The 27,434-nt window shown below is 39.8% G+C and overlaps 1 protein-coding gene across 5 annotated transcripts in view; it reads right to left on the bottom strand.

Annotated features, from left to right (window-relative positions):
* The window catches only part of nrxn2b (neurexin 2b), a 966,013-nt gene that overhangs the window by 146,288 nt on the left and 792,291 nt on the right, over positions 1–27,434 (bottom strand). For all 5 annotated transcript variants that reach the window (XM_061710648.1, XM_061710646.1, XM_061710647.1 and 2 more), the window contains one exon: positions 9,971–10,152. In XM_061710648.1, coding sequence (XP_061566632.1) covers positions 9,971–10,152 — 182 coding nt within the window. The remainder of the gene's footprint in view (positions 1–9,970; positions 10,153–27,434) is intronic.

Here is a 27,434-nt window from a genome sequence, read left to right on the forward strand (position 1 = left end):
CCAAACCGAGTGGAGGCGAGCCGAGCCGGGCTGAGTAGGTACTAGTGGAAAAGTGCCATTAGTTGAAGGTCTAGGGTCAGACATATCTTGTGTTGGAGTCAAACACCGGCTTCAGCAACCCTACTTTTATCTGGATAAAGCAGGTAGCACTGTGAGGATTATGTTTTTTTGATTTCTCCAGTGCATTTAACACAATTTAACCCGCGTAACTACGTAAGAATCTCCAGAAGATACAGGAGGAGACCGCCACTACTTCCTAGATGACTGACCTTATGACAAACCGCATTGTGTGAGACTGAATGGTTGTGTGTCTGACCAGGTGGCCAGCAGCATAAGATCACCACCGGGGACTAGGGTTGCCACCCGTCCCGTAAAATACGGAATTGTCCTTTATTTGAGAAACAAATGTTGCGTCCCGTATTGAACTAATACGGGACACGATTTGTACCGTATTTTCATTAACTTTTACACCATATTCTAGTTGAATTATTGAAATAAATGAACCTTTACACCATATTCTAGTTGAATTATTGAAATAAATGAACCTTTACACCATATTCTAGTTGAATTATTGAAATAAATTAACTTTTACAACATATTCTAGTTGAATTATTGAAATAAATTAACTTTTACACCATATTCTAGTTGAATTATTGAAATAAATTAACTTTTACACAATATTCTAGTTGATTTATTGAAATAAGTTAACTTTTACACCATATTCTAGTTGAATTATTGAAATAAATTAACTTTTACACCATATTCTAGTTGAATTATTGAAATAAATTAACTTTTACACCATATTCTAGTTGAATTATTGAAATAAATTAACTTTTACACCATATTCTAGTTGAATTATTGAAATAAATTAACTTTTACACCATATTCTAGTTGAATTATTGAAATAAATTAACTTTTACACCATATTCTTCACCTGTAGGCTATATTATACATCTGGGCTGATGTGGACATACATAGCATAGGAGGATATTTCAGTTGCTAGTATGGTTGTCTGTCTGTACAGTCGTGCAAGTTCAATGCTATTAAAGCACTTTAAACTTTAAATCAAAGCATTTAGTTTTTTCATATAAAATAAACACATTTTTATTCAGTTTAGAAGTTTTGGGGCTTTTTTTTTTTGGCTCCTGCGCTGCTGAAATCAGGGCGTCCCTTATTTCTATTTCTGAAAGGTGGCAACCCTACCGGGGACTGTACTCTCACCATTCCTCTTCACACTTTACACCTCAGACTTGTACAAGTCGGAGTCCTGTCATCAGCTGAAATACTCAGATGACTCTATAGTTGTGGGGTGCATCAGTGACGGACCAGAGACTGAGTGCAGATAACTAGTGGATCACTTTGTGGCATGGCAAGAGAACATGACAAATCAGACGATTTGTGATTTTAAGAGGAGTAGGAATAAGTTACACACAATTTCCATCATGAGACAAGAAGTGGAGGTGGTAGAGGAGTATAAATACCACTTGTCACCTGGCCAGCAGACTGGCCTGGAGACACAACACTGATCCTATCTGCAAGAAGGGACACAATAGACTATTTCTTGAGGAAGCTAATTTCCCTCACTGTAAGACGCAAACTCTTGCATATCTTTCTATAAATATATTGTTGAGAGTGCACTCTCATCTGCAGTCATGTGTTGGGGTAGTACCATCAGAGCCAGAAACTTAAACAAGCTGAACAAAGAGATTAAGATGGCTGGCTCTGTTCTGGGGACTGTTCAGCTTCTGGAGAAAATGCTTCTTACAGTGAAAATGATAATGTACAACACTAAGCATCCGCTTCACAAGACAGTAATTCTGTCTTCAGTCAAAAGCTTCTTCAGATCTACTGCAACACAGAACGCTACAGGATATGCTTCCTGCCCCCAGCAACAACAATCTATAATAACTATTCAAAGAAACTTAAATAGTGACATTTACTGCAACATATAATTTAGATTAGCGGATTAACAAAGTGTTATTACATTTAATCGAATTAAAATGTTCCTCTTATCTGATTTGAGCAAAAAAAAAATGAAGGAAATGAGATCTGGTTTGTGTGGGGACACAGTTACTAAGATAAATCTAACCTTCAGCTGCAGGTAAAGATGCAAGTGTCAACAACAGTGAAACAGGCTTTAAGAACAGGCTTGTCTGGGGTATATATATATATATATATATATATATATATATATATATATATATATATGTGTGTATATGAGTGTGTGTACGTACTGTACATGCGTATGTGTGTATATATATGTGTATATATACATATGTATATATTAAATACAATTAGTAGAGATATGGTAGAGCAATGTGCAATTTGATTATGCACTTCATATTAATGACGGGTTTTGTGCAATATGTATACTCCATTTTGGTTCCTGTGCAATATAATTTATCTCCTCGAACTAAGCACTTTAAAATATAAACACTTTAACATATATCCACTATAACTGTACTCTACTGTTTAGACTCGTTTACACACTGGTTGTTGGTCTCCTGTTTTTATTCTTTGTACTGATTTTCGTGTTGTGTTGTGGTATTATGTGTTTCTGTCTTTGTTTTTTCTGATTCGTTTATGTTCATGTTACCATCAACCTGCCAGGGGACTACAGATGGAAATTAGCCTGAGGCTATAATCTGGCATATTTACATGTAAATGTTCATTAATATGCACTGTCCCATTTTAAATAAATAAATAAAAAAAAAAAAAAAAAAGAGGTAACGTGATTTTGTTACATCACAGAGGAGTTTAACATCTAGTTAAACACTAAACCCTACTTAAACTAGTGGAAACGCAGTTGGTACAGTATGTGCCAGTAACTTGTAAGATAAAACAATGTGAAAGCTAATAGAAACTTCCAACCACAAAGCAGTTACAAAGGCAAACAATAGAAGTTAGCAGTAAGCTCATCTGAGACAGACAAGGTATTGATATTTCACCACTCAGCCAACAGAATGCTGTATGTTTCATGCTGTATGATAGATCTGGGTAGGTCGGGACAGCAGTACACCAGCTAGCATAAATGATAGTCTGAGAGAAGTGAAGCAAATTTCTTTCATAACTAGACATCAAAAGCAGATTTTGTTTGTTAAAAATGTCTCGATGACTGAAAGTCTTGGTAGACAAAGGAGCCATATTGCACAGTAACACTTCACTGTCTTCCATCATCTCAGCAATGATCCATTTCTGGCATTTTCTGGAAAGTGATGTAATTTTTTTCAAAGCTTTTTCATCTAGCACTCTAAAAATGTCAACTAGACTGTTTGCAGCACGTTCAGGCATATCAACAAGAATGATAATAAAAAAAGGTCTTATGGGAAGGTGGAATGTTATTTTAAAGCAGCACAGTCAGTAGATCCGGTGTAAAACCTATGCCTTAGCTAAGAATTTCCATCTTCCATCTCTGTGCCTGATGACAGTATGTCACGAATATGTAGAGCAGTGTCTGACCTTCTGCTACATAAACTGAGGGGAATGAAAGGAGGAAGTGGCTTGAGTGAGATGGAGGTCCGGCATGTGTAAGTATATACAGTAATCCCTCACTATAACGCGGTTCACCTTTCACGTCTCGCTGCTTCACGGATTTGCATTATGCATCGTGTTCTGCAACCTGATTGGCTAAACAGTCTCCCCGCTTCTTCACTTCCTGTGTGTCAATAACGTTGGACGCTTAGCAACAATGCTGAGAACAGCCAATGAACTTCAGCGAGCAGCTCAGAAATGGGACTTTAGCAGAAAAAGACGCTGCAGAGCGAGTCAGGATGCAGCGGCACCGTGAGAAGAGCAGCGACAAACAGTCACAATTTGTGACTGTACTTATTGTATTTTTTTTCATAATCATTTTCATTTTCTCACGTTCAAATCCAATTAATCGGGTCACGGTGGGGCGGGGCTAATCTCCGCAATTTGAAGCATTGTATAATAATTGTGCTACTTCGCAAATTTCACCTATCACAGGTTCTTTTTGGAACGTAACCCCCACGAAAAATGAGGGACGGTTTATACAGCAATCCTTATGTTAAATTTAATACCAATTTAATACCTTTTTCACTACCTTCATATTTTTTTTTAAAAACTGTCACAACATTAAGTGTTAATCACGGACCTTTTAACATTAATACAGATTTTGAACTATAGAACACTATACAGAACAGATTTATAGACTCATTGATGTTGACCAGATGTTTCACATTTATTTCACTTTGTGAATGACAATAAAATAGACTGCTTAAAATGTAAAAGGTAAAAAATAATATCAATTTAAAAAAAAAATACCTCTGACAGTGAATTTAACACTTTTAATGGCCTTAAATTTGCATGAATTAATAATGATCTAAGTGTAGCACTTTGAGATTCATTGAATGGAAAGTGCGTTACAAGTTAAATCCATTATTATTATTATTATTAAATTTGGCAATTTTCATTTATCACTTTTTAATACTTTTTAAAACACCGCGGAAACCCTGGAGGGATTACTGTATATTATATAAAGAGATGGGTTTCTTTGATCTAGATAGGGATAATGTTCGTTAAATCCTGGTACTATGTTATTGCTGGACTTGCTGAGCAATGCCCGTACTTCCAGGTTAGTAAAGATAACATACCTGAAACATTTGACATTTCCTCTAATGTCAACTTCCAGCAATCAAACTGTGAGTCACCGTTTTAAAAGGTACTGCTTTGGTAGAGCAACCTAACTGCCTCATAAGTAATGCTGGATGTATGTAAATCAGGATATGGCAACAAAAAAAAACCCCAAAACAAAACAAAAAAGCCCCCGAAACAATACATGTTCATAAAACTGTGGATGTGAAGTACATCTTTGAAATGACAGTCCGTTTGAAAGGTCACCTTTGTAACTCTCACAGAGAGTAACTTTCAAAGCTCCATGTGTTGGACCTCGGGGCCACCATCACAGTTTGATTGCAGGCCTATTTGGTGGTTTGATTGGGTGCATGAGGCACCCATCACGTGAAATGATATTGGGCCACAGCTCATAGGTTTTTCAGGTGTAATTTGCCTTTACTTCTCCCCTCAAAGAGAGATAGGCATAATTAACAGGGCCAAAACACCCACCATGGGCTGAGCAGCGTCATTTAGGGGAGCGATTCGGGAGGAACGGCAGCAAATGAAATGTAATTGCAATGGGAGCAGAAGAGTTGAGCAGGCGTGTCAGAAGCACTGATGTGTGTGTGAGGGAGAGAAGGAGAGACTGAACGGGCCAGACATGAGGGACTGAATAAAAAAAACCCCACTAAAGTTAGATAGAAAATATCCACTTGAGAGAAGAACAAGGGACAGTGGAGTCATTTTCTTCAGGTTAGAATGTTGCAACATCATTCACCTGAAAACAATAATCAAAATGAGTAAGCCAAGTTAAAGTGTTCTCGAGCAAATTTGTGTGTGGTTTAATTCCTTTAGGTTACCACACACTCTACATTCATTGGAATTATAGTGACACAAAACCAACACAATGATTAAGCTGGACATTTACATATTCTGACAGGAAGTATGGTTGCAAAATATTTACGGGAAAACACTGTGCTAAATTCTGTATTATCAAATGGAAGGGCAATCAACCAGATTTGAAGGAATCTTTCTATCTGCATTTTGTTCATGATCAGTTTTGAAATATGTCAGTTCCACTTAGGGCTGGGCGATTTTGGACAAAAATAATTTTCACTGAAAACACGATTTTCGATTTCGATTTTGTTGGTGAAACTACAAAAGACAATGGAATAAATTGTTTCAAATATTTTATCTTTATTTTTAAAGAAAAATAGCAAACAAATTTCCCTATTGGGAATGAAGTGCAATTGAAAGATACTGTAAATCCTCCTTGAGTTTAGTAAAGTGACAACATTTACAATTTTCTTGACCAAACAAAGATGACTAGACGAGCTCTGTCTGTAATGCAGCCAGCTGCAAAAAAGGAAAATCGATTTTCCGATTTTCCTTTTATTAACATCGATTGTGATTAATAAATCCGATTTAGATTTAAAATCGATTAATCGCACAGCCCTAGTTCCACTGTTTTCTCCATTTCTATCTATCTATCTATCTATCTATCTATCTATCTATCTATCTATCTATCTATCTATCTATCTATCTATCTATCTATCTATCTATCTATCTATCTATCTATCTATCTATCTATCTATCTATCTATCTATCTATCTATCAGTGGTGGGCCGTCATTGCCAGCAAGGCGTTCTCTGCTGGCCTAACATAACCAGAACCAAAACCAGGCTTCAAGCACTGCAACTCTGCAACTCTACAGTCATAAACCATCCATCCATCCATCCATCCATCCATCCATCCATCCATCCATCCATCCATCCATCCATCCATCCATCCATCCATCCATCCATCCATCCATCCATCTATCCGTGATCATGGGGGATGGAGCCTATCCCTGCTGTCATAGGGCAAAAGGCACGGTATTCCCTGGACAACCGTCTCCCTTTGATTAACCCCCATGTACCTGTGGCTAAAATGTTCTTTGTGCCGGCTAGATTAGCATCCTGAGGAAAAGTTGCCTTTCTGCTTTATTCTCTCATTAAATGTGTGTGGTTGACCATATTGTCCTGTCTCTAGTGAGCTCTCTTTGAGGGCCAGCTGGTGTGTTTTTGACTAAACTTTAGAATCAGCTGGGGCTGCTTAGCATTTTGATATGCCACCTGAGCATGACTGGATGTTAGCTGCTTTATTGTAGGACCCCTGTGTGAAACTCACTTCTGTTTCTCACACAACTGAGCTTCTGAGATGGACCGCAGAACGATGCAATCGAGGCAAGATTAATGTTATTGCAAAACTTACCTAAAATTACACAGTTGAATTGAAACTTGAATATACAAAGTCAAACATCTCATTATAGATACCTCACTACTCAAAATGATACCCAGACTGCAAAGTTGTGACCCTCTATTAATCCTATGTTCTTTGTGTAGAATAAAAACAACAACATGTGGGGAATCACAAGTACTCCCGATGATTTAAGAGCAAGCAGACTGATCTTCAGCAACACTAACTTCAAGTAGCTATTTCTTGAATGACTATCAGTGTCTGACCTTGCGGACAACCTTCGGATATGCTTATCTACAACATTGCTTAAGTTCAGTGAGGTTTCTGTCCGTAGGACTTTGTTCCTGAAGTCTTTTTTATTCAGATGCAGTTTTTGAACCTTACATGTGCTTCCATGCTCTTCACAGACAGTCAATGCTTCTTGGCAACCCTTCCAAGTAAACCGTACCTGTCATGGACTAACGTGTTCAGCAAGCCTGTAGGGTTTGAGACGTAGCTATTGTTTTTTTTTTGGGGGGGTTATGCATTTGCCTGAGTACCTGCACAGTCTCACTCCTGAGAGGATTAGCAACAGTCTTCAATGATTTTCATTTGGGAAAAAGCTTTCTTGTTGTAGTGCGTTCAACTTCAAATTGATTGGACATTGTTTGAAAACCCTTTCCAGACGGATGGGCAGCCAGAATTGCTTCTCTAAGACAGCTGCTTATGGATTTCCTTTTTTAGCATTAAGTTAACAGAGACCTGAATAATGCAACCAGTGAACTGCCAAAATGTCTGCTTTTATAATGGTATTAACACCTGCTGACCAATTCATCAAAGGCTTATTAGCCACACTTGCCTGAAAATGATCCTCTTAGATTCTATGGGAGCAGGAAAGGGGGATGTAGTATTGCCCACATGATTATTTCCTTTTTGGGTTAATCTTGTTAAATAAATAATAGTACAGGGGGAAAACACAAGTTGTTTGTCTGAGGTTGTATTTGCTTAATATTAACATCCATCCATCCATCCATCCATCTAGGGGTGGGTATTGGGAAGGACCTCACAATACGATACGCATCACGATACTTGAGCCACGATACGATACTCATTGCGATATCCCGATTATTATATTCTACATAGTTCACCGAAAAATTTTAAAATGCATTACACATCTTAAAATCCAAGTTGTATATATGTACATCAGATGATAGTGATGGATCTTAAAATCCGAGTTGCACGTTCATTAGATTATAGTGACAATTCATGGGACAAACTGAGTCAAAACAATGTTTTATTATAACTATACAAGCTAAAGTTACAACTTATTTGTATATGTTTTTCATATTATTTACATCATATGAAATTAACATTAAATTTAGTATGAGGTTGCTTTAATTATGTGGCAAATGATAATAAAGACAAGAAAGATGGGTACTAAAACCAAGGACAGGCACAGTGATCAGTCAGTATAGATATAAATCCATAAATAAATAAACATCTGTCCATTATTTTTCATTTTTTAAGGACAGGCAATTGTGTTATATAAAAAATAAATTATAAAATGAAATAAAACGTGAAATAAAACCTGAGCTCAGTGCAGGGCCCTCCCAGGGTTGGTAGAGAGTGGCAATGCCCAGGACTGTCACTTAGGTAGGAGCACTGGGTGATATAATGGGAAAAAAATCGGGGATAAAAAAAAAAATTAAAAAAAAAAAAAAAAAAAAAAAAAAAAATCGATATTCAAATTTTGAATATCGATATTGAATCGGCTGGAAAAGTATCGCGATATATTGCCATATCGATATTTTTGCCCACCCCTACATCTATCCATCCATCCATCCATCCATCCATCCATCCATCCGTGTTTATTCCCACTACTGTACATATGGACCAGTGGCTTAATGGTTAGCACTGTTGCCACACAGGAAGCTTAGCAAAACACGTGTTTTAGGTGAATTGGTGATTTTAAATTCAGAGTGAATCTCTTTCTGATTGTATAGCCAATAGAAGTCAGTTAGAAAATGTGTGGTTTTGTCTATATGTGGCCCTACAATGGCCTGACGGCCGATCCAGGGTCTGCCTTTCACCCAAAGAAAGCTGGCTAAGCCTCCAGCAGGTCCATTGTGATATATGTATTTCTTCATAGTACAAGGAATAACTGATTACAGTTCAGAGTCAATGCAGTCGACCTCCGGTAACACATCACCATTCATTTGCTGTGTCCATTATATTAAGAACTTACATTTTTTATTATTATAGTCATTATCAGTATTTGCCACTGATGTTAAGAGCATTCAAATTGGCCTTGACCTACCTGGTCTGTGCAGCAGCTCGGCCCATCTACTCTTTCACCTATCCCTCTCTATTTCCCACCCCCCCCTTACTCTGTCACTCTCGGTTTATGGAGTACTGGATGAGCAGTGACCCAGGGTCAGCTTTGTTCCTGTCGCTTCCAGGCACAGGCAGCCCAAACAAATTGGGGTCACAGCAAAGTTGAAGTAGTGTGATCACACACACAAACAGCTGCTTGTTCAGACAGTTGAGGGAAGATAAGTGGAGATAACACTGATAGCGTCTTCTCACTCTTTATCGCTGCGGTATCCGTTTTACCAGATAGTACAGTAAAAAACGTCTAATCTGAATCCATCTTAAAACAGTGTTATTGCATATTTCCAGTAGCACGGTGAGTAGATTCAAATCATCAGGTGTCCAAGTTGTTAATTAAATAAAACCTCACCATAAAAATCTCTGGGAGCTGTGAAGTGAATAATGTGTGCATGGAGTGCTACGACTTGTAAATGCATTTTTAAATGCCTGCAGTCCCAGAACCAAAACAAAGCAAAACAAAACATTTAAATGCCAGTTAAAGTAATTTCCACAAACCTTACTGTTCAGTTATAAATGTGAAAAACTGCTTTGCCACGTCTTTGCTTTTTCAGAGTAAGTTCAACCAAAGATTATTAGCGAGACATTTTCCCCGATAAAAGAACGTGATCTGTTTTTCCACAGTCTTCATGGTGTCATTCTGATCGTACAATATATACTTGGTTAATTTCTGAGATTTAGAAAATGTAGTGTCTGTAGCTAATACCGTATAGAGTAGGCTTAAACCAAGGCGAGTCATTTCCCACTCTCCCGTTACTCCATGCATCAACAATTATCCCCAGAATCTTACTATGTGCAGCTCCAGGTAATCTCCCAGTCCTTTGGCACTCTCCACCCTGACCAGAATTGCTTCCTTCAGCTGCGTGCTGAAGCCCACTGCCAGCCGGTCTGCCCGTGTGCTCGGCCGGTCGTTGGGTGGCCAGGTGTATGTGATGAGGGCTCCGCCTCGCCCGAAGATGTAGGTTGTCCCAGCTGTAAAACACAAAGTGGAAGGTAGAACTGACTTAAAAAGTGCTTGAAAGCTGAAAAAAAGAGAGAGAGAGATGATAGCTGTGCTCTCAAATAGGGATGCCCTGATACCGATACTGGCATCGGTATCAGAGCCGATACTGCTCTCATATACTCGTACTCGCAAAAATTCTCCGATACCACGCACCGATACCACTTCATTGTTGTTGTAGTTACTGAGTGAGACTGGCGGCGCCGTTTCAAGCAAGATGGCGACAATTAATGCAAGTAGGACGTCAGCATTGTGGACATATTTCAAAATAAGGGACGGCGACAGAAGCAAGGCAGACTGAAGCTACGTGTTGCTAAGGTGTCAAGAGGAGGAAAGGAGAATACGTTGTTTAATACCAGCAACTTGATAAAACATCTCAAGACGCATCATAAAGCTGAGTATGCAGAGTTTGCTAATGCTACTGCAAGACCACAACAGCAACATTAGCTCAGGTTCTGCAAAAGCGACAGACGATGGCAAGAGACAAACCCACGGGCCGTTAAAGTAACGGATGCTCTAACCCGCTGGATGACCAGCCACTGCTGGAGAAGACGGATTTCACCGTCTTCTCGAGGCACTGGAGCCGCAATATGAGATTCCTGGTCGCCGTTACATCTCGGATGTTATGATGCCAAAAGTTTTCTTAAATGTGAAGACAGTGCCAGTGTGGAGACTTTGTATTTACACAGAAAGATCAGTTCTTTATTAAGAAATGTTCACATATCAATATGTAATCTTGTTTTTATTTATCTCTGTAAAAATAAGTGATTCAATTGCTGGTAAACAACAAAAGTGAGCCTTATTTCATTCATTAAACAAAAGATGTCAACAAAAATGTGTAATCAAACTGAGGGAAAAAGTAGGACACCCTACCCCCTGATAGCTAATGTTACCCCCTTTGGCTGAACTAACTTCAGTAAGATGCTTCTTGCAGCCATCCACCAGTCCCTGGGGAAGGTTTTCCACACCTCAATGTAGATTTGTCTTTTTTCCAGCTGTGTGGGTTTGGGGGATGTCTTGCACACAGCCTGTTTCAAGTCACCCCACAACATCTCAATGGTGTTCACAGCTGCGCTTTCACTGCCTCAATTCTCCATTTCTTACTTTTCAGCCAGTTGTTGGTGGTGTTGTGGAAAAAATTGTGCCCTTAATACTTGAATATTTTTCAAAGACCATTTGACTACATGTGTCTAAGCAAGACTGAAAAGAACTGAATCTGATTTACTTCCATTCCCATGCATATGGAGTCACACTCATACAGGAGAATGGCACCAAGACAATATGGCATGAGAAATTTAAACATGACACATTTATATCTTGACATTTTATTGTGGTTTTGTCTATTTTGTCTTATGCACGGTGACCTTGAGTGCCCTGAAAGGTGCCTATAAATAAAATGTTTTATTGTTATTAAGATTGAGGTTACAGAACATTTCTGGAAAAGTATCAAGGATATCTGATTGATGCATGACGCAGCCTTTTAGAGTGGAACCGCATCTTGTTCCCCGTCAAGCCAGAGCCTGAAACGTGATTATGTACATTCTCTGTCAGGTCATGAAGTCCCATGAGTGATGATTATAGAACATAAACCACATCATATCTATATTTAGATTGTTTCACTCAGCTGAATTGACTGGTATGTTTTGGGTCATAGTCATGTTGCAGGGTCCAGTTCACTTCAGCTTCATTCTTTTTTGAGGATGGTCTCACATGCTCCTCAAGCACCATCTGATACCCAGTTGAATTCCTGGTGGACTCTGTGATGGTGAGCTGGCCTGGTCCTGCTCTAGCAAAGCATCTCTAAACATGTTTCACAATTGGTTCCTGGAATGCTGTTAAACATGACCTCTGTTCTGGTGTCCAAACAATTCAATTTTAGACTCATCTGTCCAAGGAACATTATTGCAAAGGTCCTGGGGCCTCATTTATAAAGCTTGCGTGTGCACAAAACAGGGCTTGAAAGATGCGCATGCCACCTTCTACGCAAAGGTTGGGATTAAAAAAAAAAAAAAAAAACGAACAGAAAAATGTGCGTATCTTTACACCAACCCTGACCCTAGCGCACAAACATTTTGAAGATATGGGGAACTGGCGACGCAGGCAGTGAGGTGGTGAAATGAAGCCAGATTCATATCAAACTTTTAATGTCATCACATATCAGACTTATAGATCCATGTACACCCAAGCCGGTGTTCTACCGAGTTGTCCTACCTCCGCATAGATAAATGTTGATGTCTATGTGGAAGCGTGGTCTATGTGGAAGCGTGATCTGATGGGGTATTTTCATCTGTCAAATCATCCTACCTGCCAAATGCCAATATCTATGTGGAAGTGTGACGTTTTTTTTTCTTCCGCCGAACCGTCGTACACATAGATCTATGTGGAAGCACATTCTGAGTTCCTGCTGTTAAATCGTCTATTTGCATGAAAAAGCCTTTGAAAAAAAAGAAACGGGGATCGTACGGTAGTATTTTCTGCCGAGGTAGGACACCTCGGCAGAACACCGGCTCGACATATGTCTCATTCATCCTGACGCACAGCAGAAACAGGCTGCAGGCAGCCGCTGCGCATGCTCAGCAGGCTCATTTATATGCAAATACAGTCATCAAGTAGTTTGCCCATTTATGGTATAATGTGGGCGTGTAGAGGGCGGGATATGAGGCAAATTCACGTGCGCAACCTTCCAGCTGGACTGTGATATATAAAGCGAACATTGCGTGCAGATGTGCGTGCACACGGTTTTATAAATCCGGATTTTTTTGTGCGCACGCCATTTTCGCACGTACACTTTTAGTATGAATCCTACCCACTATTTTATAAATGAGGCCCCTGGTATTTGTCTTCGTTTTCCCTGGTAGACCTCAGTCTGGCCTTCATGTCTGTCTCTTGAAGGCAATGGATACCTCCTTGCACACTTTCCCATAAAGGTTCAAACCTGTGCAGTCTCCTGATTGTAGAGGTATGCCCTTTCGCATCAAGCCTAGTGTAGGTCCTGTGGTGATATTTTAGGGCTTTTGGAGACTTGTTATAGCATCTTATCGTCTGCTCTTGAAGTGAACTTGCTTGAACGGCCATGTTGGTGGTTGTTTGAATGTCTGGACAGTGGAATGATTTTAAATTCTTTTGAGACCATTTTAAATCCCTTACCAGACTCACAAACTGCTACTATGTTCTTTCCGATGGTCCCATATTGCTCTTTGGATCTAAACTCGATTTTCCCTGTCACAGTCAGAACCACACCAAAATAACTTCAGATTAAGGCCCTGTTTACACGTAGCAAAAACGGTGGTGATTTTATGCGTTTGGCCGTTCGTTTACATGAAAACGAAGCTCAAAGTCACAAAAAACGATCATTTCTGAAAACTCCAGCCAAGGTGGAGATTTACAAAAACTCCATCTTCACGTTTGCTTGTAAACAGAGGGAAACGCACATTTAGGCTTCTGAACGTCACATTATGCGACAGAAACGTCACCAGCGTCATGTGTCCGACCTGTGTTTACAATTTGTTTGGCCACTGTAGTTACTCTTGTCATTTGTTGATGTTTTTTCCAGGATTCCGATTGGCTAGCATGACTTTATGCTTCTCGTTACACTGCCCCCTGTAGGTTTGGCTCATAGCACCTTAACAGCGTATTTATGCTATATTTGTTCGTGTAAATGATGGTATTTTTCACAACGTAGAGGAGGAAATATCCGTTTTTGTAAATACCCGGCTATGTGTAAACGTGGCCTAAAATAGGGCAGACTTCCTTCAAAATACTGTTCTCGGTGTGATGCTAATCAGGTGCACCTAATGTGATACACCTGTGTGCCTGTGTGTGATTTAAGCCAATTTAAGAGGAATACATTAGGATATCCCCATACTTATTTCCAAACTATTAGGTACGTTTTATAGTCAATCGATTATGTTAGCAAAGCTGAGAATCTGTGACCCGAATATCCTATTTAAAAAGGATTTTGCATTGTTGCATAAGAACAATGAATGCTTCACGTCCAAAGCCCTCATTGTCGTTAAGAAAGTGTATGTGTCGGTGGCAGTGTATATCATGGTCATGAAGTCAGGTTTATAGTCAGGCACTATACCAGTGCTGGCTGTCACTTTGCCTTTTAAATGCTAAGTTAGTGCTGAAGTTGGGCTGCACACTGACAAACTTTGTGTTGGCTTTGCTGTCAGTACAACCAATCACTTCTCAACATCAATACGAAAGGAGTCTTTAGATCTCCTTGTCAGAGGAGTTTTACCTCAGAAGCATTTAGAGTTTTAACCTAAAAAGATAGAGACAGGAAAGAAAAAATCCTATCCATCCCGAAAACTGAGTAGTTTCATGTTTTAACTGAGGGACTTGGGTTGGCGCCAATAACCTCAGCCATTGGCTGTGATTTTCATAGTTATGAAAGTATATTGAGCTGCTGTCAAGCCTGGGCTTCCTGTCCCCCCTGGACCAAGAACCAGGCTGTATGTCTCCATACTAATGTACACACGTAAATAATAAATGAATACACAACTAAACAAGGGAGTCAGAAAAATGTTTACATCTGAGTCCCCTGTTTCAGGCACTCCTCAAGACAAACATCAACTTAATTGGATAAAAACACTGACAATTACATTTTAATTGTTTTAGCCAAAATTATACTGAGAGCGTGAAGTCTGACAAACAATCCAATTCTTTTGTCGTCGACTTAAACGGATAATAACAAGACTATGCAGAATCACGCAGTGGTTCCCAGCGCTGCTTTTTCAATGATGTTTACTTACAGAAGTAAGTACACTGGCATCTGCAAACACATACTGCACATGCCTTTCATTCTTCCTGCCTCACAAATCCGTCTGTGGTTGTCCTGAGGTGGAGGAGGATAAAAGCAGAGGCTGTGATGACTGTAGGGCCAACAGCGCCAGAACAACACAGCAACGGGTTGGACACACTCCCCGCCGTACAGAAGGAAGGATCCAGCTAACAATAAGCCCTCTTTCACTCACACACACACTCCACTACATGGCACTTTTATTCTCCGCTGGTAGCCATTTGAAATCAGCTGACACACACCACTCCCTTCCCTTTGCTCTCTTTCTCTCTCACACCACCCATCTAAACCTCCCTCCTCCTCTTATTCTCTTTCCCAGTAGAGCTAAGCCCTCTGTTCAGCTCTTGTTGTTTTCTTGAGGCTGTATTATTTTAGCTCCAACTAATTATCGCAGCTTGGTAAGAGAGGCTATAAAGAGGTTGCATTCTGTAGGAGCAAAAAAAAAAAAGAAAAAAAAAGGTTTGGAGCAGAAAAGAAGCTGGTCTTTTCTCCTTTTTTATGCTGTATCTTCTGTTTATATTCAGTTCGACACCAGAACTTCACAGAAACTGGGCAAAACATGACTGGAGGAGAAAAGATTTCTAAAATGGCCGACAAACAGAGAGGGAGGGGAGCCGTGCTGCGATGGATGAGACCGGAGCCACCGGAGACACGTGGGGAGAAAAGCAGGAACGTTGCATATGGTGGAGTAGGTCGTCACAGTCATTTTAAAGACAGAAACATTGATTCAAGATGTCTTTTTTGCCATTATATAACGAGTTTAGTGAAAAAAACAACTCAATATATATGTAGAAAGAGACTGATACTTCCCACAAAGAAGTTCAGTGTTCAGTGTGATGATAGATGTGGGGTAAAAACCTATTTTCTGATGTCGTAATGTGTGCTTCGATGGCCCTGTAACATCTGCCTGCAGAAAAGAGGTTCAAACAACTGCAGAGCAGGATGGGATGAGTCCTCCAGACCAGTAGCTGTGGAGCTGCTAACCGTACCCGACCAGGATGTCGAGGATAGGGACGTTCTAACTGGTGCAGTTGTAAAAATAAAGGAAAAGGAAAATGCTAGTTATGCCGTCTTTGTTGAGTTGTGTTTAAAGTTGCTTTTGTCAATGAAAATTATGACTAAATATCATCGTCAACAGACTTTTATCACCTGAGGAAAACGAGGCGAGACGCAACGAAAATGCTGGTCATGTGACGGGGAGAAATGTGGCCACAAAATCACAGGAAAAAATAAATATGTTGTAAACTCAAATTAGAGCGTCTTCTGTATCTGGAACGAATGTATTCTCGAGTCTATAAGGTAACAATAATATAATAATAAGATTACCTTGTTTGAATTTTAAAATGGGTTTGGCTAAGTACAATCTTTGACTAAAACTAGACTAAAATGCTCAGAATTTTAATCGACTGAAACTTGACAAGACTAAAAGCAGTATGAACGTGACTAAAACTAATAAAAACTAAAATGATAGCTTGACCGAAAGACTAGACTAAAACTAAAATTGAAACAGGCTGACAAAAACAACACTAGTTGTGTTGTTTTACGTGTTCATCAGTTAATCAGTGAAGTGTGTCCCTAAGGACCTTAAACCGGGGGCTGACTCCACCTCCTCTCTGCTCATGCTCAGTGGGATGTGAACATCTTGATTTCACCTGAAATTGATCATCACTTCTTTGGCCCTTTTGATGTTAAGAGAAATCTGTAAACCTAATGATGTTGTGAGATGGTGTTCAGTCGTGTGTAAAAAGAGCACAGAAACGGACTCAAAAAGCAGCAGCGTGGGGCTCCTTTGCTGAGAAACAGAACAGAGGGGCAATGAGTTCCTATCCTGACTGACTATCCGATTACTCAAAACTTCCAGCATCCACAGGCAGATGTTATACTGGAGACCCAGATCAGATACCGGGTGGACCAGCCTGCTGGGGGTGATGACGTGTTTCTTGTTAATCTAGGTGGTGCAGTAAAGTCTGAAAGGTAATGGAGATGGCATCATCTGTTGGCTCTGAATGCAAACTAGGGGTGGGCGATATGACGATGTTAGATCGTGAAGGATTACAACGTGAAGACGATCTTTTAAACAGCAGAGATCGTGGGATCGTCTAGGACACATTCTAGAAATTGCAGTTCTATGCTGATGCACCGACTCACCAGACGTAGTGACGTCGTCAACCTGACCGACCAATCATAGCGAATTATGGGCAGTGACACGCTTTCCTACCCGCGTCTTTGGTCGCAAAAGAAATTCCACCTCAATTATATGGAATTGGTTTGGATTTTCCACAAGTAATCGAGCTCAAGCAAATGTAATATTGCAAAGTTTACAAACTGTTCGCACGTCGAGTGGTAACATGAGGAATCTGTTTAATCCCCTGAAGAGCAAAACACCACAAGCCGTATGCTGAGAGACTAACGGCGAGGGGACAGCGGCGCCGCAGGCAGCAGCTAGCGTGAGACCAAAACAGACATCAACAGCCAGCCAAGCAAGCGATGGAAAGAGGTAGCAGAAGCTGTTATCTCTTATCTCGCAAAAGACATGGTACCGTTACAGACAGTACAAAAATCAGGTGTTCAAAAGCTGGAATACTGAACAGAATGTGAATAATAAGAATGAAAAAACTGACAAAAAATTAAAACTGACACAGACAAAATGTCAGTTATTGAAACTGAAAACTACAATCATTCTGCTATCCTAGTTTTTAATAACACGCTGAATGGATGTAAACCAAATTTAGTAGTCTCTTTAAATTATTACCACCCTCAGCCACATGTATTGTCTGTTTTTAATTTGTGATAAAGATTGTGATAAAATCAAAATCGTGATTTTATTTTTTAAAAATATGATATTTTTGCCATATCACCCCCCCCCCTAATGCAAACTGATGAGGATCCACAGCTGGAGGGAAGTGTCTCTCTTTGAGGACCAGCCTCTCCAGACACTTATATTCTATAGATGTTTTATTGAATCTATAATCTTTTTTAGCTTAGTGTCCTGGTTTGGCAACTTACCCCTAAAAAATAAAAACTAGCTTAATCAGAATGTGAGATGGCCAGTGAGCTAACTGGAGAGCCACAACTCAACTTAGATGCCTCTTTAATGGGCAGCTGCAGAAACTAGCTGAGTCCATCTTAGATGATACATACACTATACGGCCAATTCCAGTTTCTCCCTTCTGGCCGTAGGTTTAAACTGCCTTTGTGCAAAACTAAAAGGTATAAATGTAGTTTTGTCCACTCAGCTATTAAAGCCCTAAATAGGACATGATTTCCCCTCCTCCATCTAGGTCTATTCATTTATTTATCTATTTTATTGCTCATTCAATCTGGAGCATTTGTTTTGTTTGTCCGTCAATGTTTTGTTTTGTTATTCTCCTGTTTGTCTTGTGTCACCGTCACTGTACTGTATGGTGTTGTTGTAAGTTTCTACTTTTTACCTGCAAACAAATGTACCTTCGGGTATCAATAAAGTTACCTTACCCTTCCTTCCTGATTACTGACCTGTAGTAGTTGAGGCAGGTTACTGCAGTTTGGTTGAGGACTGGCGCTGTAGTAGATGTTTGATATTTGTAAAAACCTTCAGCGGACTCTGCCTGGCAAGCCATCTGGGCCAGCTACTTCCCCATGTTTATTGGAGGGAGTTTGTGTGATGTCTGAATAATGAAGCAGCTTGTGTCTGGGGATGGAGCAGCAGTCGTCCTGCTCGAGAGACAGCACGGGGACTATTGCTGCGCTGCGCTGTCATTGAGCCGCTGCTGGCACTGGTGATCAGGGAGGTGATACTGTCTTGGTTTGTGATGCGTTGTAAACATGGCCGTACGCGACAGGGGTCTGAGTTGACAAAGTGTCCCTCAGTCCTCCTTTCAAAGCGATGGCCGCTCTGATACTCCCCTTCAGTTCTGCCGTGGCAACATTGTACTTCTGTACATTATCACCTGATTTGAAGCTGGACATCTTTTTGTGATCCGTGACTTGTTGGGGAAGACACTGATTTGTTTTGCAGTGCAGCTTTGTATGTAAAACTGAACAGAGAAGTAAAGGTCATCATCCTTGAAAACAGTCCAGTCAATGTTATTAAGAGTCCTGAAGCTTCACAAGCTCCATCTGGCCACACTGTTATAACTGTAGCAGTCGTTTTGTCTCTGTTAATTAGAGGCCCGTATGATGGCGAGATGGTCAGAACGGCCCAGATGTGGAAGAGTTTTTATCTTTTTAAACCAACTACAAGAATACCACTGTTTTGAACTTTTAGCCATTCTTGCAGTAACTAAACACTACATTCTCTCCAGTTTTTAATGTGGTTTTAACATCATCTTAACCCTGTCATTTTAGGTATGAAAGCTACAAATCTTCTTTGGTTAAATCGTCTGCACAAGAATTATGTTTTTCCTCACAAACATGCATTAGATCAAATAGATTAACACAAATTTAGACTTAACTCTTTCCAACATCTAAGCCGCCATTGTTGGGGCATGAATTGAAGATGGTCAGTCAAACACAAATACATGTTAAGATTTTAGGGAAATACATTTTCATGGTAAAAAAAAACCAAAAAACTATTTTTTAATTCTAAGCTATCACAATGAAGTTGAGGTTGTTCTCTTTTGGAACCAGCTCACAGCTTTTGTTTGGATCACAGACGGTATCTCTACCGTAAAAACAAACAAACTTTTAAATAAAAGCAACTGTTCAAGTGTATCATTAAGCAGGAAGAAATTCAGTTTTGAATCTTTTTGTTCTGCATTTTGGTAAAGTGTATCTGCGACCTGAAGGCGGCGTGTTAAACCCCATGAAGGACAGCTGGGATCAGCCAGTACAGGGAATGCGCATGACGTCACAGATTCGACTTCACAGCGGGTTACGCCCACTGAGTGATAGAAAAACTGAGTGGCAGCGTAAACTTTCAGTTTGAGCAACTCAAAAACATCTAAAATGGGAAAGAGCTGTTGTGCGATCGACTGTACTCATAGATTAAGCAAGAAATCAGAGTTATCGTTTTACAGACTGCCGAAAAATAAACTTAAGAAAGACAAATGGATCACAGCAATTCACAGAAACAACTGGATTTCAAGCAAAGAAACGTGGATTTGCGGTTCCCATTTTGTATCAGGTAATGTTGGATTTTTGGGTAGCTAACGTTAAACGGTCAAATCATAAAGTTCTGTGTCCTCATCACTTTAATTTCACCAACAAATCCTGCCTTGAAGTAGGACCAACCGTCAAGACTTTTGTATGCATTCAGCCTTTGTTTTGTGTATTTCCCCGGCGTAGAAATTAAGTACATATAAATATCAGGAAACTGGATTCGTGGCCAAATATTAATGTCCATGGACCACTGGTTCTTCTGGTAACTGTACGGGTCACTGTCAAGTCCAACTGCCTTTAATTTAAGCCCATAATCGGCTGTTATCCCACTAGTTGCAGCTGTTTTTGCTGATGTTTTCTCAGTGCGAGTAAGGGGAAAGTGGGAAAGTGACGTCAATGCATACCCTCTATACGGCCTGGGCTTTCCTCAGTAGCCTGACTTTGTACAGTTGTTGAAAGTCAACAGGAGTTATTCCAGCAGTTTCGCTGCAGTTCTTAACAATGCCCCGCAGACCATTTTTCTGTTTACTTCCTCACTAGGCTTCCTTCACAGTCACATCTGTGACATCTGTGACATCTGTGACTTTGTCTTATCACTTTTTGTTTCCTAGTATGAAAATCACAAACGTCATGAACAAAGGTCTAATGCTCTGAGAGAAGGCTACAGTCTAGACTAAAAAAAATAGTACTTTTCGCTCCTTCCCTTATCCTTTATCCCTCTGATGAGCTGCTGTTGGCTTCATCTGCTTTGATTTGTGCAGGTGATAGTGGCCACCTGCTGCTTGGTAGAGTTCAATGTGTGTTTGCTCATGTGTATGTACACTATTTTCCCGTCTCAATGATGAGACAAAGAAGGCCCAGAGTCTCTAATGAGTAGCCCGACGGGGCGCATCCATGTGTCACTGTGTCTTCAGCAAACACCTGCTGCTCTGCTTGAGAAATCCACTGAACGCTGCAGTGAAACACTTACTAATAGGAGAATGAGTTGCAGCAAAAAAGAGAAGGAAAAGTTGTTTCTGAAATCCAAGAGGGCAGATCTTCAGGGCGAGCTCCTCCTGGCACAATGAGCTCCATAAAGCAGTGCACAACATTTTTGATCATGCGGCTGCTCTTCCAGGTGGTGAAAACAGCACACTGTTGCAGAACCCTCACGGTGATATATGAAATGAATAGGCCTGTGTTGAAAAAATCGATTTTCCGATTCTAAATCGATTCTCATATTAATTCCTAATTAAGATCTATTTTTTTTTTTTGATTGTTACATTACAACTTTTGGTATTTTTTTGTTTATGCCCAAAAAAGGATGTTTTGTTAGACACGAGAATAACTTGTGCCATGTTTTTGCCTTTAAATATGTTTAAAAGGTATGAAAATATTAAAGTTTTCAGTTATAATTGCATAAATTGTCTATATTTCTTTGCTTTACTGTATATACTGTCTTGGGGTTACATTTGCATAAAATGCTAAAAAAAACAAATTCTCAAAAATGGGAAAAAATAAAAGCCATTTCATACGGCCTCTGTTTGCTGCCCTGGATCTGTTTGGTAATTCTGCCACACATGATGTTTCTGAAAGCAGTTCTATCAGCATTCTGGGAGCTGATTGGTCCTTACAGCATCATTAGCTGCCAGTACTTGCTGTTGAATCGCAATATAATACTAGTATTAATATGTTGCATAACTGCAGTCATATAATTCATGCAACAGCTGAAAAAACAGTTTTAATAACACTAACCCAAATCAATATTGGAATCGAATCAAAGCGTGATAATCGATTCTGAATCTTAAGAATCGGAATCGATTCTTGACATTTGAATCGATCCCCAGCCCTATAAATGAAAGCAGTGAATGTTCATGAAAAGAAACACTAATGTGGCCCTTTAATTGAATGGTAATATCCATTCTCTTACACATACAAACATGAATTTCGTGCCATGCTCAAATACGCTCTACTGTATATAGAGGGGTTTTTTTTTTTGTTGATAAGTCATGTCGAAATGATGTGCATCTGTTGTCAAAATGAGTGCCTTCCGTTAAAGAGAAAAAGCAGCAACTGACGTCTCTGTTATGAGTTCAAACATTGATTAGTGCAAAAGATGAATAAACAAAAAGGAAAAAATAATTTAACCCTACCAGATTCTGACCTTTAGCACATGGTTGTCTGGCTGCTTTTGCACGAAGTGGCCATGAAGAAGCAGTGATTGAAATGTGCATGCATTTCACTCTAATTCAAAAGAAGATATATATATATATATATATATATATATATATATATATATATATATATATATATATATATATATATATATTTGTTATTGTCCCCCCAATTAGCTCTGGTATCATTGATCTGGACAGTTAACTCTAGCTGTGGCTTCAAAAGTAGAGAGAATGAAAAAGATGAAAGAACATGGCTCTTGAGAAAAGTCACAATTCACATCGTCTGGCTGGTAAGTGAGTCTGAAGAAGAAAAGGACGAAAAAACTGTTTAGCTTTGTCTATGCCTCCAGTGGAGAAATAATTAGCAAAGACCCATGAATCCAAGTTGAAAAGCCAATGGATTTATTGTTTTTTCCCTTCACCTTTCTTCACTACACTGAGGTGAGAGCTGAAAGTGTAAGTTTATTATTTGAAGTTGCTGTTTCTGTGTAACACCATTGATTCTGAATAGTTGATTTTAGGCCACTGCCATCTACCGCAGGGAATAAACAGGTCATATTGAAGAAAGCGGGTGCCACCATTTTTCATCAAGGCCCACGCTCAATTTTGTGGTGTCAAATGCTGTTGCAAAGCCTCATGGGAGTTGACAGTGTGAAAATTGCAAGACAGACCGGCGATAAAATGAAAACCTCACAAGGAAAAAAAAAAGAAGTGATATGGTGATGTCTCTTCTCAAGAGACAATAAGCCTAAAGGCACAGAATACTGATGTAAATCTAAACACATTCCTTATTTTATCTTCTCAGACAGGCTTTCAAACAATAACTCAGTAGCATAAAGTTGGTTCCTCCCAACTTTATATATTATTACAGTACATCAGTGCAGAATGATTATTTCGAGGAGTTTAGGAGACAGAAAGAGAAATTGATTCCTTTTAAAAACAGGAAGCTGAAAACAGTTTTTCCTCATTTTTTGGGTAAAACGTGCAAGTTCTCGGGCACTTATAACAAATTGTGTCCAGACTTGAATAAAGGGCTGAGATAAGACATTTTCCACATGTTTCCAGGCAGCTATTAATCTTTGAAGATGCAGAGTTGCACAAGCTGACACAAACTCTGAGCACACACGTTGGCGTTTTAGGATCTTTCCATCTTCAGCCCTTGTGCAGGAACGCACGTCAATGCTCGCAGAAGAAACGCTCTCCTTGTATATGCCAACAACCCCGCCGACATCGCAGCCCTTGATCTGACAGCTACTTGACTCTGGCAGAATATGAGAACGTGCAGAAATAGCAACGTAAAGACCGGCTGCAGCTAGACTGGAAACGACTGGAAGGAGTAGTAGGCCTCTAGCTGCATTAAGAAATGTAATCGGGACAGTCTAAACACCCCAGACGGGACTAGAATATGAGGATTTGTCTATTTATTTTTAATATTACAAAAGAAAGCTGGCACAGGGGTATTTTATTGTGATTAGGGGTTTTATGCAAAGAGGTGATATCGACGGGTGATTGTCATAATGATTTTTTAAAAGATTTTAGCCATGAAAGGCTGAACTGGAGTGAAGTTGGCAGAAGATCTCAACCTCGTCCACAAATCCACCGGAAAATCATTCAAATATTTAAAAAATAGTGTGACTCAGAAGAGTTGAATGGGACAATTCTTCTTCTTTAGTGCATAATTTAATTGTTTGAAAATGATGGACACTAGAACCTGGATATCCAGTACCCGGGATCCAGGATCAGAAGAAAGCATCTTCAAATGATGTTCAATGAAGTCTCTTAATCAATTTAGTTGGTTTTTGAATTATTTTTCATCCCAGTTTTGGTGCTGAATGAGGGATTTCCTTTGTTACTTTTTCATTTCTTACCATCGTTATCATGAGTAACCTATCACATATCACAAAGTCAAAGTATACCCCGCCTGAGACCCCAGACAACGATGAGCTGAAGAGGAGACGCCATGAATGTAGAGCAGCTGCCAAGCAGAGAGCGAGGAAGAGGACGTTTAAACCAGCACTTCCAAATGTGATCATCGGTAATGTGCGGCCTCTTGCAAAATAGATGCTGGAGCCTAAAGTGCTAAGGAGGTGAAATCTGAAGTTGTGGCTGCAGTATTATATCCCCTCATTCTGTGTCTCCCCACCCAGCTTTCAGACGATACGGGCAGAGACAAACTTGAAGAGGAGGGGAAACGCAAGAGCGCTGTAATCCAGGACATTCTACCATTTCTGCTGGGAGTCTTTATTATTTACAGAGAGTTCACCAGTGTTATTATGGTGGCAGTTTACATCCCGCCGTCAGCTAGGACGGACACAGCTCTCTCTCTCTCTCTGTTTGTCAAACGTTCCACCAGGGAAAACAAAATGTTGGATTTATTTTCATGCAAACTCCAGAGATGCATGCAGCTCCTCTGCACGACCTGCTCTCGGCAAGGCGGATCGTAATCCGCTTTTTCTCTCCTCCACCTACAACCCCATCATCCAGAGGCAACCTGTGGCCAGAAGGACTGTGAGGAGGTGGTCCGAGGAAGCTGAAGCACCTCCGTGGGGGTGTTTTGAGGCTACAGACTGGGAGCCACATGGAGATGACATTAACAACATGACAGAGTGTGTGAGTGGCTACATCAACTTCTCTGTGGACGTCATCCACACCACAACAGTGACCTGAAAGAGCTCCCTCAACAAGAACAAGAGAGCCTTCAGGGAGAGAGACAGGTTTATTATTATTCTTCAAGATGAGAGACAACAAAGAGGCGTAGAGGAGGAAGCTGGAGAACAAGCTCCAGCAGAACAAGATATGTATGTATGGCCAGGGAAGAACACAGGTTTCAAGCAGAAGGAGGATGATAACATACAGTATATGCTAGTGATGCACCGATTGTTCGGTAACCGAAATTGTTCGGCCGAAAATGGCAAAAAAACACTTTCGGTGTTCGGTGGAATAAGTGGGAAAAAAACCGAACAATTAATAACGGCGTTGTAATATAAATAGACTGGCCGCTCCGTAACTGTTGCGCACCACATAAATAGTTGGCCAACCAAAAACTAACCACATAACGCTCCGGTAATGGTTGCGCACCACATAAAGTGTTGGCCAACAAAAAACTAACCACATAAGAATTTTACCTAACATTCACCAGCAGGTGGAACCAAAACAGCATAAATCAATCTATTACAGGTGCGTTTAGATGACGAAATCAAACGTGGAAGAGCGTGGAGTGAAGTGGTGCAAACATGTCAGCAGTGTGGAAGTATTTTAGAGTGGCAAAGAATAATACAAGAATGGCTGTTTGCAATGAATGTTCTGCTCAAATATCTAGAGGGGGCACATCTGCAAAGTCTTTCAGCTACAAGTTTGATTTATCATTTGAAATGATAAAAAACCCTGAGTGCTTTAATGCATTTTTATTGTTTTAAGGCCTATGTTACAATGTTCAGTCAGTTAAGCCTAACGTAAGCTCAAAGATGGCCAAAAAAATTATTTTGCTAATTTATTTATTTTAAGTTATTGTTCTTTGCTGGTATAATGTCTGCTGGAATATTTAAGAAATGCTGGGAAATTAAAAAATGTTCAGTTTTTTTATGTTCAACAAATGTTTTCTACCTAATTTTGTAAAAGATATTTTTCTTTTAAAAGCATGCCTAAATCAAATTTATTTGATTTATGCAATGGTGCAAAAATTGGCAAAATAAATGAAAAACTGCGAAGAACCATGTTCGGTATTGTTCGGTATTCGGCCAAGTGTTTATTATTATTTTCGGTTTCGGTTTCGGCCACAAATTTTCATTTCGGTGCATCACTAGTATATGCAAGTATGGCTGAACTAATGAACCGGACACACCCTTTAACAGGTTAAGTCCAGAAACAAGCTCTGCATCCTCCTCTCCTTCCTGCCAAGCAGATCTCCCATCCTCCCTGGATCCTCCCTCAGCTGTCTCATCTTCCATCTCAGTCATGGATCTTGCTGCTGCTCCATTGTTGTCTCCTCCCACAGTAGGAGACGAGGTTTGTAAGATAGGAGGTTAGTAAGACTGAACCATCCCGAAGACATTAAGACTGCTATCCCAAAGGCTCTAGCCTCGAGGTAACTGTTGACCCCGTGTTGTCTTTGGATTCTCATATTCATTCGCTGATTCATTATTTTCTTTTTTTTCTTCAAAAATATTGCCAAGCTGAGCCCAATTGTGGCACGATCTGAGATGGAGATGATCATTCGTGCCTTCATTTCATCACACCTCGATTACTGTGACGCTGTTTTTATATGTTTAGATTAAAAAAAACCCACTGGAATGTATTCAGGTAGTCCACAACATTGCCACAAGGCTAATAACTAAATCTTCCAAGTATTTGCATGTCACACATCTGCTGACTCTGTGATCTCTATTCAAAAGCAGCTAAAAACACATTTTTTAAACTTGCTTTTGCTTAGTTCTATTTGTTGTTATATATTTACGTTCCCTGTGTTGCTCTGTGTTTTATTGTAAAGCACTTTGTAGCTTTTATCTTGAAAGGTGCTACATAAATAAACATGTATTTACTTATTTACTGACTAACTTGTAGTAGCATCGGAGCCAGTGACGTAAAGAAACTGACCAGACTGATACAGAAGGCTGCAGCCCATTGTGCTAAGGAGGATACTTCATAAAATGAAGATCATCGACAACTCTTAGCTTCTGTTTTACAACACATTGATTCAACAACTGAGTGTCTTCAGGCGGAGGCTTCTTCAGAGCCGCTGCAGCACAGACTGCTGCAGGAGATGCTTCCTGCCCACAGCAATAAACCCCCACAATGACTCTCTGAAGCCACTTAAATCAGGACTACTTGGACAATTCATTTATCTTCGGGGAATCATTAAGTATTTTTGAATTGGACAAATATTTCGCTAAACTGTAGTGTGTTAGGGCCAGTAGTCATAACTACAGCTGCAGGAAAAACCCTATAGCAGGCTTGTCTTAAACATAGGCTCATCATTCATCCATGATATACTGCTATAGGCCGACGCTGAATGGGGGCACCAACATGGTCCATTGAGTGGCGCTCCTCAGCTTTTTTCGCCTCTTATTCTCCTTTCCTCCTTCTGCCCAATCCAGTTATTAATTAGCAGTATTATTGTATTATTATCATGGTTTGTTGTGCTGTCCTGACCCCTCTTTTTTCTCTTCTGCACATTTTTGCAGGCTTGACACGTTTTAGTTTTTTTTTAGTTTATTTA

The sequence above is a fragment of the Cololabis saira genome, chromosome 20 (assembly GCF_033807715.1).
Source record: "Cololabis saira isolate AMF1-May2022 chromosome 20, fColSai1.1, whole genome shotgun sequence".
NCBI classification, from domain to species: Eukaryota; Metazoa; Chordata; class Actinopteri; order Beloniformes; family Belonidae; genus Cololabis; species Cololabis saira.